The 12,950-nt window shown below is 32.9% G+C and overlaps 2 protein-coding genes across 3 annotated transcripts; both read left to right on the forward strand.

Moving 5' to 3' along the window:
* Window positions 1–1,077: 1,077 nt before the first annotated feature.
* On the forward strand, window positions 1,078–4,904 carry LOC140808143 (uncharacterized). Of its 2 annotated transcripts, none has more exons than XM_073165176.1 (5): window positions 1,078–1,314; window positions 2,410–2,545; window positions 3,801–3,938; window positions 4,037–4,158; window positions 4,587–4,904. In XM_073165176.1, the coding sequence occupies exons 1-5, from the start codon at window positions 1,247–1,249 to the stop codon at window positions 4,735–4,737; spliced, it is 615 nt and encodes a 204-aa protein (XP_073021277.1). In that variant the 5' UTR covers window positions 1,078–1,246; the 3' UTR covers window positions 4,738–4,904. The 2 variants fall into 2 exon arrangements, with proteins under 2 accessions (XP_073021277.1, XP_073021276.1); XM_073165175.1 differs by having other exon boundaries at window positions 1,080–1,314; window positions 4,578–4,904.
* A 689-nt stretch (window positions 4,905–5,593) lies between these two features.
* LOC140807615 (protein CLT2, chloroplastic) lies at window positions 5,594–11,838 on the forward strand. The gene is made up of 10 exons (XM_073164555.1): window positions 5,594–6,105; window positions 7,221–7,366; window positions 7,441–7,478; window positions 8,532–8,647; window positions 9,052–9,151; window positions 9,232–9,267; window positions 9,372–9,422; window positions 10,194–10,317; window positions 11,275–11,400; window positions 11,483–11,838. Exons 1-10 carry the CDS (start codon window positions 5,720–5,722, stop codon window positions 11,638–11,640), a joined length of 1,281 nt encoding a protein of 426 aa, XP_073020656.1. The 5' UTR covers window positions 5,594–5,719; the 3' UTR covers window positions 11,641–11,838.
* The last annotated feature ends 1,112 nt before the right edge of the window (window positions 11,839–12,950 follow it).

Consider the following 12,950-nt stretch of genomic DNA (forward strand, 5'->3'; position numbering starts at 1 on the left):
ATTTTATACAATTTTAAAATATTTAATTTATTATAATTTTCTATATGTGTTTGCTCATAAATTTTATGCATAAAATTGTAAAAATATATTAATGTATCAATCAATCACACACATTACATATATGTATATTCAAATGAATATTGACATATATATTAATTTTGAGTTATGATCAAAAGTGAGATGCAGATTAACAAAATTAAAGATAATTAAATATTATATAATAATTAATAAAAAAAACTAAATTTTACTTATTATTATTATTATTATTATTATTATTATTTATTGTTCAATAAAATATTATAATTTTTTTGTTATGTATTGTAATAATTTTGTATTAATTGTTTTAATAAATATAATTTTAAATTTCTTAAGAACTTATAATCAAAATTAGAAAAATAAAATAAAAGATATTAATTAATTTGATTTTAAAATATTATTAATAATAAACTTTTTACAAAAAAAAGTTCAAAGAAAAATATATAGATGAGAAAAGAATGAATTTAAGGAGAGTTCGTATTAATATCATTTTCAATATAAATGAAAGTGAACATGTGAGTCTGAGATATTTCCTATCTAAATTTTCGTCCAAATTTTTATGGTGAACTAAAAATATTTTTGACATTTTTTAGTTGCATATTATGATTTAATTATTGTATTTAATAGAATCCATCGAGTTATTAAAAAGCTAACGACATTTTGAAAACCTCAATATTTTTTTAAGATTTTTAAAAGTCAAGTTTGAAGGTCGCATATCGAGTTATTAAAAGACTAACGACATTTTGAAAACCTCTATACTTTTTTAAGATTTTTAAAAATTATGTTTGAAGGCCGCATAATTTTTTAAAACTCCACAAAAATTTATATTGAATACTACTAAAATTTTATATAGAATATATACAAATTTAAATTGAATACATCTAAATTTTTAAACTCAACAAAATCATTAAAAATTTAAAATCAATACACCTAATTTTTTTTTTTTAGAACTTTAAGCTATATGTTTACTTTAAAGAGAAGTAATGATTAATCGATTATATAAATATAAATATAAATAATAAAAAAATACCACCCTCGCCCTCACCCACCTAAACCTAATTTAGGAGTCTCCCATCCATTTATTCCAAAACCCCCAAATTCCAAGGGTTGGAATCTTAAAGTTTTAGACATAAAGAAAGTGGAAATTAGTTCCATCTGTACCTAACCGTTTCTCGTCTAAATTTTGTGGATTTTTGTTTCAAGGGCACGGATGGGTCGTCTGGAGGAAATAATGGCTGTAACTTCTGATGATCACGCCACCACCGTCTGCAGCCACTGGTAAGTTCCTTCTTCTTTCTGATTCTTTTCATGTAAACGCTTTTGTTTTCGTAATTGTTGGTAACGTGTGCAGTTTATGCATATAATTGTGTGATCAATCATTTTCTTCTTCCATCACCTCGCCCGTATATTAGATTTATGTTCATCTAAGCCAAGCTATTTTATAAGAATTTGGCTCCATTCCTATGTAAGATCTGACTATATAAATTCTGATTATCTGCTGTTTTTTGCCAGATTGCGTGATGCTTGTCGTTAACTTTGTGTGTTCTCAACGGTTGTGTTACTTTAGTAATTTATTCCGTCTTAGCTATCACTTTTACCATTTTAATGTGAATCTATGCCGATACTCATTTTTGGTCTGTGTCCATTGAAAAGGTAAGAAATTAAATGAGTGGAGTTGGGCCAGTTTTGCCCTTCCCTTTATTTATGTAATCTGGTTGCTGTGGTTGTTTGTGCTTATGGTGTGTTTGAGTTGACAAAATGATATCGCATGGCAATTCTTATATTGCACAATTCTACAACACCAACCTAGTAAGAAAACATTCTTTAATTTTTGGTTATGAAATTCTAGATTTGAAGGTGTGGTTATTAGGAGGTACGTTAATGGCACACACGAGTCATTTCGAAAATCAGTCTTGAAGTTTGTCTTCATTTTGTTGTTTATTTATTTTTACATGTAGGTAGTGATCAAATTCAAACTGCTACTTTTTAGATAGAATGGTATGTTACGTAGGATTTACTATTTAGGCATGTCATCCTTGTGCTAACTAAACTATGGGAGTGCCAAAGGATTTTATCGGTCCAAACTATTTTTGAATTCAGCAAGACAAGTTTAATTGTCAGTACTTATAATCCTTATGAGTTATGAGAATTCATTGTTCAATGCGTACTTTGGCTATTCAATTTCATTTTCAAAAACACGTGTTACATGTTTTTAAACAATGAAATGTCAATAAATGTCTAATTTGATGTTGAACAGATGTCTTCACCTCATTGGTGCATTATTATAATTGTTTGAGCTGATATTCTTTGATAATTTTTGGTCTGTCTCAACTTTGGACGTATTTTCTGATTTGTTCTTTTTGTTATTTACAGCGACAGAGCTATTCCTTCCTCCAATATCGATTTACATTTTGCACACTGCTCCAGAAATCTAGAAAAATGTAAAGCATGTGGTGATATGATTCCGAAAAAATTATCAGAGGAACATTTTCTCAGCACTCACGCACCGGTATGCAATTCTATTTGACTTAGTGAAAAAGCTATTGACTCAACTATGCAGAATAACCATCTGTGGCTGCTAAAGAATGTCTTGATTGCTACTGTTTCTGTGATTTGATGGTAGATTTTGGTGTGGATGAGTCCCTAACTAGATAAGTTTTGGTAGATCTATTTATTATTTGTCAATTCCTTTTAGAGTTCACAGTGTCCTTTTGGCATCAACTTTATCTAAAGCTTACCTTATTTGTGCATGAAGCTTGATTCTATCATTGATATAACAGTTTAGGGGGTTAATCTCATTTGTATGTTTACTCTAGTAAATTATCTTATTCACGTGTTACTTTAAATTTGATGTTACTTTCAGTTCGAAATTCTACAAAAACTCGATTTTCGCTCAGCTAAAACTAACCTTTATAGTATAAGGTATTTCCCGATACAAAATAACTAAGTCTCATGGACTCCTTGGGCTAAATGGTTGGTGGGGGAGTTAAGGAGTTATAGGAGTGATCGGCCTGTTCCCACCCATCAGCCACGTAATTAATGGGTTCATTTGAAGCATGCATCTTGTATGACTATAGGACCACCTAGTGTAGATATGTTCGGCTACACCCTATGAAGTCCTGAACCCTTTGACCTAGACAATAATTCCGTTCTTCTTCTTTGAGGAACATTTTCTCAGCAGTCGTGATCCGGTATGCAAATATATTCTACCTACTGAAATGATATGACTTGATTTTGTGCAGGAAGCAAGAATGACTGCTAACGAATGTTTTGTGTTGGTCTTTCTCAGGATTTTTCTGTGGTTGATTGATAGATTTTTCGTGTTGATGAGTTCCTATTAAGGTGGAACTTAAGTGCTGCTAGACCCATTTATCATCTGTCAGTTGTTTTTAGAGCTCACATTTCCTTTTTTGGCATTGATTTCATTAGGATAAATAAGCATAATTGTGTTGATCACGTAAGTATGGACAGACCTTGAAAATTCTCTTACTTTGGCAGACTTGAAACTTTTACTAAAAAATGTTAGCAATTGGCCTATCTTTTAAAATGTTTTTTATTTTTCTTTTTTCTTTTGGTTGGATTGAGATTGCAATCTTCTGCACTTTCTAGCACTACCATCGTTTGCAACATCTAGTTAGTCATTTCCCTGATTTTTGGTACTCAAATTATTTCTCCTTTTGTGGATTGATAAATGGTAAGATAATCGGGAATTTGTTGTTCTTGTCAGTTGACGGCTGTTTATGCTGACCTTGATAAATTGGCAGGTGGCTTGTTCTCTGTGCAGTGAAACAATGGATCGTGATATTTTAGATGTTCACAGAGGAGAAAATTGCCCAAAAAGGATTGCAACATGTGAATACTGCGAGTTTCCACTGCCTGCAATTGATTTATTGGAGCATCAGGTAGTCTTTTTTTAAAAAAAAATTTGGGTAGTCGCTTTTGATGATTCTGGAAATGGTCCATCTCGCTTGATATAATGTGTTTTTCATGGTTGATTCAGGAAGTATGTGGCAACCGGACAGAACTATGTGATGTATGCCACAAATATATCAGACTTCGTGAAAGATATGGCCATGAAAGCAGATGCAGTGGCATTGTTGATAACGCTGCGGAGTCTTCCGGGTAAGTAAAATCACCGATTAATTTATGCCATCACCTTCTACTTAAGGTTTGTTAGAATCTTGAGTTTCACTTGGGAAAATACGGAATTATTTTTTTGGTTTGGTGACAAAGGAATGGGTGGATGGAATCTTCGTATGAACATCATTAAAAAGGAACTTTTCCATTACAATTTAAAGTAGGTGTCTGAAAATGGTCTCATTTTCTTCGTGCACTTGTATCTGGTGTCTGGTGATATATTAGATCTTTCTAAACATGGAAATACTTTAAAATTTTCTAGAATGAGTTGTATGTGGGACGACTTAGTGCTTCTAGTAATTACTGTTTCACCTGACTCGACAAACAATATAACCGGCGATCACGTTCCTTGCATTTTTTTGTCATTTGCTATCTATTTATCTTGTCATCACATGTCTTTGAAGGAACACTAGGCCACCTGAAAGAGGTCGTGGTGCTCCAAGAAGGCAGCAGCAGGAGTTTTCAACTAAACGCCTCCTGTTTACTATTGCTATTACGGGAATTGCAGTTTTGTTAGGTTCGCTTTTATTCCAAAGGAAACCAGATCACAATCAAGTTCACTGATATCCTCAACTACCGGAGTTTGATCTCTGAGATTGTTGATTCCATTTGTGCTTTTGCCTATGTTTTTGTATGAGAGACTGATATGATACTGCCATTCTACGACTTCGTACGTGTATGGTTCGATTGGTGTTTACTTACGTAAATATGGTATAAGAAAATTCATTTCATACTCTACTACATATATTTATATTCTGTTGGCAATTTGGTTGGATCCAAGTGATAGGGTCGAAGTAAGAATGAGCATTGACTTTATCATCTGGCCAAAGCTGGAAAATATCATTTATTTGTATTTTTCCATTTTAATCTTTTTTAATATAGATTTTTCATTTTACTTGATTGTTGAAAGGAAAACATAATTTTTGTTATAAAAAAAATAAGACAAATGTTACGAAGCATACAACTTATTTCTTGTTTCTTTTTCTTTTGAATCTACATACAACTTAATTCATTGCATTATTGTTTGATTTATTTTCGTTTGTTGTCAGTAAAACAATATAATTCACGATTTATGAAGTACTGTTCTTCAAAAATAAAAGAAAGAACCATTTGGGTGTGTTTGGTTGAGTTGATTAAATAATAGTCCAATATTTATCGTTAAATTTTAAGTTGTTTTAATAATTATTTTGACACGGTTTAAGATCCAATTTTATGGATAACTATTTGATTAATAAAATTGGATCTTAAATCGGGTCAAAATGATTATTAAAACAACTAAAATTTTAACGATAAATAGTGGACTATTAATCTATCTTTATTTAATCTACTCAATCAAACACACCATTTGGTACAAATTCTGTCGGAAATGTGCGTAGCGTGCCAAAATAGTGGGTAGGTGTGATGATTTTGAAAGAGTTAGGTGCCAACAAATTACGAGTCCTTTCTTTGGGATAAAAAATTATTGAATTAGATTATTTAGAAAACTTCAATTAAAAATTTTGTTGTATGTTTTTTTTTTTTTTATCACTGTTACGTTTTCCGATTAATGGATCGTCTTCGCGCTTCAGCTACTATATCATCACAATTTCATCATCCCACTCGTCTTCGCACTCATTCTGTGACCACCGCCGTCGCCGCCTATTCAACTGGCGGTGCACTTACTTTCAAGCTCTCCGTCTCCTCTCCGAAGCACCTCAAGATTTACCATAGAAAGACTAGTCATGCACTTGTGCGTTTGCACCCAATTTCCGCGAGTTCTGCATCTCCCCGCCTCCCGCCCTCCTCAGGTTCTAATGGAAACAGGAAGCTAGTCCTTGTGGCTTGCTCCACGGTTACTGTTGCACTAGCTATTGCCAATCGCGTGCTATACAAGCTCGCCCTTGTTCCCTTGAAGGAGTTCCCCTTCTTTCTAGCTCAGCTCACTACTTTCGGGTATGAATTTTCTCAACAATTTCTAATTACATTATATATTGACAATGTTGAATTTAATATTTAGGTTCTAGTTATTAAAAAAAAGTTTAAATTTACTCCTGCTGGTGAAGTATGATCATTGGCGCCTGGTGAAAACTACATATTTTCAAGTTTAATTTGCATTCCCTTGTGGTTTTTACTGCTCACTGGCCTGATCTCGATTTATTTATCTACGATTGAGTCCAGCATGACTCAGACTTGCGATGCATTGTCTTTAATTTATATCTTGCTGAGTGAGCTGCGTTCTGGTCAACTTTAATATAGAATGTTAAAAAAGTGTTCCAACTTCGTACTTAAGCTAGTTAATTAAGATCAAATTAGCATGAAACTTTCAGACAAGATAATAGCAGCTATTTACTTTATATCTCTTGATTGCTAGTAATTTCAATATATTCGCCAGCTTGCTGAAGGTTAAGTCAAAACCTACCCCAAGTATGCTGCATAGTAGTGAGGGAATGAATTGGGAAGAACTTGAAATGACCTTTAGAATCGATCTTCCTAGGCATATAAATGTAAGATCTTTTGTAAGCTGACAGTATGCAGTTTTGCTTCCTTTCTGGCTTTTGGATACAGTTCACTTTTTCTAGTTTGTAAGGATGTGTTATAACTTTACCGTTTTACAGCAAATTCACGAGATATGCATCAAATACGGAAGAAAAATATCATGCTAGGATTTTCTGCTTCATGATTGGGACATTACTATCATCTGATTATTCATGCGAACAATGATTGACCTCTGACCTCTTTTGAACATAGCAGTTAGTCATTGAAAATTTAATGGAAATCAAAAGATGGTGGTTGTTTATAATACACAGGTGCGTGTCTATGTATGTCACTGTTCTTTACATGAGGTACCAATCTAGTATCGGTACTGATGAGATGCTCAGCTATATAATACAACAAATAAGGAAAAGAATATCATGCTAGGATTTCTGCTTCATGACTGGAACGTTATCATCATCTGATTTTTCTTATGCGAACTATTATTTATTTTCCTCCAATGCATCACGAAAATAGCAGTTAGTAATTGAAAATTTTATGGAAGTCAGAAGATGATGGTTATGTATTATCCACAGGTATGTGGTTATATATTTTACTGTGCTATATATGAGGTATGAAGCTGGCATCGTTACTGATGAGATGCTCGCTCTCCCAAAATCACGTTTTATGATCATTGGTTTCCTAGAAGCTCTTGGAGTTGTTTCTGGAATGTATTCTGCAGGTACAAATCAATACAATTTTTAGCAGTTTTCTTTGACATCAGCCTCCGTACTGAGTGTCGTGTATCTTTAACAGCCAATCTTCCTGGACCAGCTATACCCATTTTGAGTCAGGTAATATCAATTTGGTTTGAGCTGGATATTAATTTTTAGTTGTCTGATTTCTCAGTTCGATGCAATTAGTTTTTAATCAATTTATACAGTGTATGTATGTTCAGTAAATTTTGAGGTGACATTTGGTAAACTTTGAGAGACATGTAATCTTGACTACAAAGATTGTTGGTGATATTAAAGTTAAGAAATTAGTGGGAGACTACGTGGCGAGGGGAACTTGCGCAAACACCCTTTTCTTTTCAATTTTTAAGAAGAACCTTTTACTGTATTAAGTGTGGAGACACTAAACTACGTTGTCTGGACACCCTAGAAAGCTACCAATGATTGCTAAAAGCATAGCTAAACTTGCACCTCACTGGAGTTTAATGGGGAAATCATTTTCGTGGGCTGCAGTCAAAGCTCTATACTGAAGTATTATTTATATTGGGCAAAAAATCTAAGTTTGTGTCTCCTGGGGGTAGGTATGGACCATGCAATCTTATGTGGGGGATCATTTACCGCCATGGCTTGCATCTTAAATTTCTCTATCAATCAGAGAATTTAATACTTTTTTTTGCTACATTTGGAACTTGGGTGAAATAAGAGTTCATCTTGAATGATTTATACAAGCTTCCATCGCATCAATTGAAGGTTCGGAATCACGTGCTTTAAAATGTTCCTCAGTTGCACATTACTGAATTATTTGATTCACGAACACCTGTTCTTTTACCTAATAGAGTCCTTTAAATATCCTTCAAAGTTGACAGTTTTTAGCACGAGTTCCTATCTCTAAGAGGTTTCCAGACTAGCTTTAAACAAGATTCACTGTTTTCTGAAATTTGATTAGAAAACCTGCAAAGAAGCCGAGTCTTGATTTGATCCTTGTTATTTACCTTGATCACCAGATCAGTTATTATAAATTTGTCTAATTTTTTTCCTCTTTGAAAGTTAGTTTTAGATGATAACTGACCTGTTTTCTTGTCTCAGCGCACATAGTATCAACCATAGACAAACATAACCTGGTTCAAGTGGAAATTCGTTGTTTCATTTTTTTTTTTGCAACTTTTATTGCAGACCTTTTTAGTATGGCAGCTGGCTTTCTCCATGCTACTATTGGGGAGGAGTTACTCGTTGAATCGAGTTTCTGGATGCTTTCTTGTTGCTGCTGGGGTTGTATTGGCTGTTACGAGGTTTTATTTCTTGTCTTGGGATAATTAATGGACACCTAAAATGTGAATGAACTAATTGGGTCATACTGATGGTCCCTATTGGTGTATGCATGCCTTTGGTCCTTGCTTCTAAAGTTATTCATTCAACCAAAAAATATATACCAATAACACAAGTTTTTTTTCAAGAAAAGACTTCCAATTTTCTAGATAAAGACATTGTACTGAACTCATCTTGTTCATTTTGCGAAGTGGGCTTGTTTCATAGATAAAAAGAATCAACTTCGGCATTTGGAGGGAAATAACTGGAACAGAAAAGAGAATATAGTGATAAATGTTTCTTGGTTATTGGATGCTTGTGCATATTTTGTTCTTCACACTTTGCACTCTCCTGATGTCCTTGTAATATTTAAATCTCGCAAATGCAGTGGATCAGAACAAAATCAAATCCTGTCTGGAGTCGGAGTAGTGTGGCCCACATTGATGATAGCTTCAAGCGCTTTCCAAGCAGTTGCTTCGATTCTCAAGGTAATGAATTTATTATCTTTTGACAGCTTGACCTTGCTCCTTGAAATAAATCATTTTCTGATATCAGCAGCCATGTGCAGGAATCTGTTTTCCTCAATGCAGCAACCCACCTCAAGGTAATGGAACCATGCAATTTTCCCTTCCTTTTTGTTTATCTCTTGAATTTTCTTGATTATAATAATTTTAAATTTTCTAAATCTTTTTGGTTGTGTTAATAAAGGGAAAACTGCTGGACATCTTTGTTGTCAACTCCTTTGGATCTGGATTTCAGGTATCATTATATTTATTTCACCAGGATATTATTTCATAATCATTATCAAAATTTTAATGGGTGTGTCTACTTTATGCATATATGCCCAATATGCACATGTAAAATCTTGGAAATGAATTATATGCCGATTTGAGAATCATTCTTATTCTTTCTTTTTTAATTGAACATTGTTTGTGCCTGGACAAGGCATTTGACATGGGTCCCCTCCCATATTCAATAAAAGAAAAGGAAAGTACCTGATAGGGGGGGTTTGGCCAATTAACCAGAAATGCAGCAAGAAAGCGTGAGAGTTTCTTGAATTTGCATGCATGATGAACTGTGGATATAGGGTACTTAATCCTTAAGTTATATCACCGTTTACCAGCGAAGGCAAGTAACATGAACTTGGACTGACATCTTTCTTCACGTGGTTTGACATGAACTAGGAATTATAAGTTTCTCACTGGGAGAGGATATTTCTTTTTCAATTTTGTTGCGTCGGAAACTACTTTGTTTCCAAATTGGAATATTGGTTTTTAAATTCCCTTTTCACATTTTATTGTTATCAGCATAGTGATGGAGGTGGCTGCCCGTCATCATCTGGTGAACAATTTTAAAAGTGGACTATAACCCTGATCTGTTTCTTTAGTGGAAGGAGCCTTGTAAGCTGGGTGCACCCTCAATTCATAAATATAACTAAAATATGAACTTGTGACAATGTCTTTAGATCTCTTGGTGCTTCCATATTTAATCTTTTGAATAGCAATATTCTCTGTTTCCTTTTGCTTGCAGGGGCTTTTTGTGCTTCTCTTTCTGCCTTTTTTGTCAAACTTGAAGGGTATACCATTATCTGAACTACCCTCATACTTGAAAAGTGGTGCGGCTTGCTTCCTCAATATTGGAGCCAATACAACAGGTAATATCTTTCATTAGACCTCAACATTTGCAATTCTCATGTTGCGCTTCCAGTTCTGATATCCTTCAGGAAAAGAGTTTGTCTAGAGAGGGTACCTCATTGGTCTTTACATGATACACCGGCTTAGAAAATCATGTGCTCGTCATTTTTGTGATTTTCTGAAAGTTATGGGTGGTCTTTCTGCCAATCAGACAAACTAATGTTAGCAGAGGCAGAGCATGTGGGTGGGGGGATGATTTTATTTTTTAAAGATATTTATTTACAGGATTTCTACATAAAAATAAAACATAATCATAAAGAAGGTTGAAGTAGTATATATTTTGTTAATTTTTTATATTCTTGTGAAAAATATTTGTGGCATGAATTTTCAGGATATGTTTTGTTGGACGAACTTATAGGATAAGAGTGTATGCTGGGAATTGGTTTTAAGAATATAATTTTACTATGTTTGAGTTATAAGATTTTATCTTTTTTCGATTAAAATTGATGTTTGTGTTGATGATGATTATGAGTTATGTTGATGTTTTACTTAGATATCATATATTGTATTATAATATTATTTAATAATAATTATTTTGGAAAATTTAAAAAAGTCGAATATCAAGAATGAATACACATGCACGTACAAGTAATATGAGTTTGTTTCCAAAGTTCTTATTGTTTTATTTTAGTACATGCATGCATAAGTAATCCATTCTTTCTGTGAGCTGGAATTCATTTTCCCTTTCTAAAATATATTTTTCCATCTAACATTATTATCTAGGTATCGGATGTATAACCAAAGTCGCAATGATGGACGCTTCGTTAGCTCTCATCTGAACCTCTGATTGTTTATATTTTATCAGATGCATTCATGAAATTCTTTTGCTTGAAATAAGTATATTATTCTCTTCATTATATAACTGAAGCTTGAAGATAGTCTTTTTCATTACTTAACCCTCTTCGAAATTATGCCAGGCTGTGATGGAGCTCCACTGCTACCTCTCTTATACGTAGTAACCAATATAGCTTTTAACATTTCTGTGCTCAATCTTTTAAAATTTTCGTCCGCTATTGCTTCGTCCCTTGCTGTGATGTCATCAGGTACTGTCATCACTCGATGCTTATAAATGAATTAAATTACATCGTTCGCTCCCCTTGTAACAAGTTCGCTTTGGTCTTGTAGTGCCAATCTCAATCTATATACTTTCCTGCCCATTGCCGTACCTACCAGAAGGCGTGAGCTTGAGCCCTTTCTTCGTCTTGGGAAGTGCTGTTCTTGTGATGGGACTCGTGGTTTACAATGTATCTTGGCCTTCCAAGCACGATTCGAATGTTTTGTGATAGTATGTGAAAATGGATAATACGTGTAATTTCTTGATTTACTACATGTATAAACTTGATATAGTCATCATTTTGTTTTATCGCGATGCGATAATTATTTAATGGTTTAGGGCAGATATCAAACATTGACAAGGATTTTTGGTTGTAACTTTTTTGTTATGCACCATGGGTTCAAGAAAAATGATCTGATCATGTTGATATTTCCGTGGTTGTGTTTTTGCACTGTTCACATTTTCTTTTTAAGATTGTATTCATTTAAGATCTTAGTGCGTTTTTACGAATTATATGAACCAAAACTTGCTTAAACCAGAACAAATTTAATATATTTTTTTAACCACAACGAAATATATCCAAGGGAATCGCATAATTTATTGCTACAAAGGCAGGCTTGATACGTTACGATGTTGGTAGAAATCAGAACAAGGGATCCGTAATTTATGTATTTCGATTTTCGCACAAAGTTGCATAAAAGAAATCTGTTAGCTGACTATTTAATTTATTAAAAATATTGTATGTTAATTAATAATAATAAAAAGGAAAAAATACTTCAAAAATAGAAACCTTAAAGAAACGAAAAAGAAAAAGAAAAAGAAGAAGAATAAATAAAACCTGTTGAAATATTATTTAAAATGTGAAAAATATTTGTGTTGAAAATGTGAATGTTGAATGTTGAAAAATAGGTGTTGAATATTGAAAATTAGTGTGTGATGATGTAGGTAATGATGTATTTTATTTTTGGATTATGTGTAAAGATTTCCTATAAATAGATCTCTCATTTGTGAAGAAAATCACAATTGAGTAGAGAGAAAAATATTATAAAGTGTGTAGTTTGGTAAATTTTGAGTGTTTGAGATTTTTACTTTTTACCATAAATTTTTACTTTTTCACAACAAGTTATCAGCACGAAGCTCTAAAAGTCCTACATATTTTTCCAAGCTCCAAACAGAAGAAAAAGGTAACAAAAGTAATTATATTTATTTTACTGTTATTTGTTTATTGTGTATTTATTTAATATACAATATAATGTTATTATTAGAAATAATAAAAATAAATTTTTCATAAACTTGTTATAAATCCTGGGAGGATGTTAAGACGACATCCCACACTCCCGGCAAGGGATACGACAAGTATAAAAGCCTATAAGGTTTTTAAACAAAATAAATTATGACAGTCGTTATAATATTATGATATGATATATATAATTATTTAAACATGTCTAATATTATATATACCATATTATTACCATAAAATTATACAAATACATACATTTATTCTTTTATTCACCAACGGTCATAAACGGTAACAAAACG

Source organism: Primulina eburnea, chromosome 12, assembly GCF_022965805.1.
Source record: "Primulina eburnea isolate SZY01 chromosome 12, ASM2296580v1, whole genome shotgun sequence".
In the NCBI taxonomy this organism is placed as follows: domain Eukaryota; kingdom Viridiplantae; phylum Streptophyta; class Magnoliopsida; order Lamiales; family Gesneriaceae; genus Primulina; species Primulina eburnea.

Excerpts from the sequence above, each read along its gene's own strand:
- LOC140807615 (XM_073164555.1), top strand. The coding sequence starts at position 5,720 with ATGGATCGTCTTCGCGCTTCAGCTACTATATCATCACAATTTCATCAT. Across the intron at positions 9,152-9,231 it reads CAGTTGCTTCGATTCTCAAG|GAATCTGTTTTCCTCAATGC; the intron begins GTAATGAATTTA and ends AGCCATGTGCAG. Across the intron at positions 11,401-11,482 it reads CCTTGCTGTGATGTCATCAG|TGCCAATCTCAATCTATATA; the intron begins GTACTGTCATCA and ends TTGGTCTTGTAG.
- LOC140808143 (XM_073165175.1), top strand. The coding sequence starts at position 1,247 with ATGGGTCGTCTGGAGGAAATAATGGCTGTAACTTCTGATGATCACGCC. Across the intron at positions 2,546-3,800 it reads TTCTCAGCACTCACGCACCG|GTGGCTTGTTCTCTGTGCAG; the intron begins GTATGCAATTCT and ends ATAAATTGGCAG. Across the intron at positions 3,939-4,036 it reads TTGATTTATTGGAGCATCAG|GAAGTATGTGGCAACCGGAC; the intron begins GTAGTCTTTTTT and ends TGGTTGATTCAG.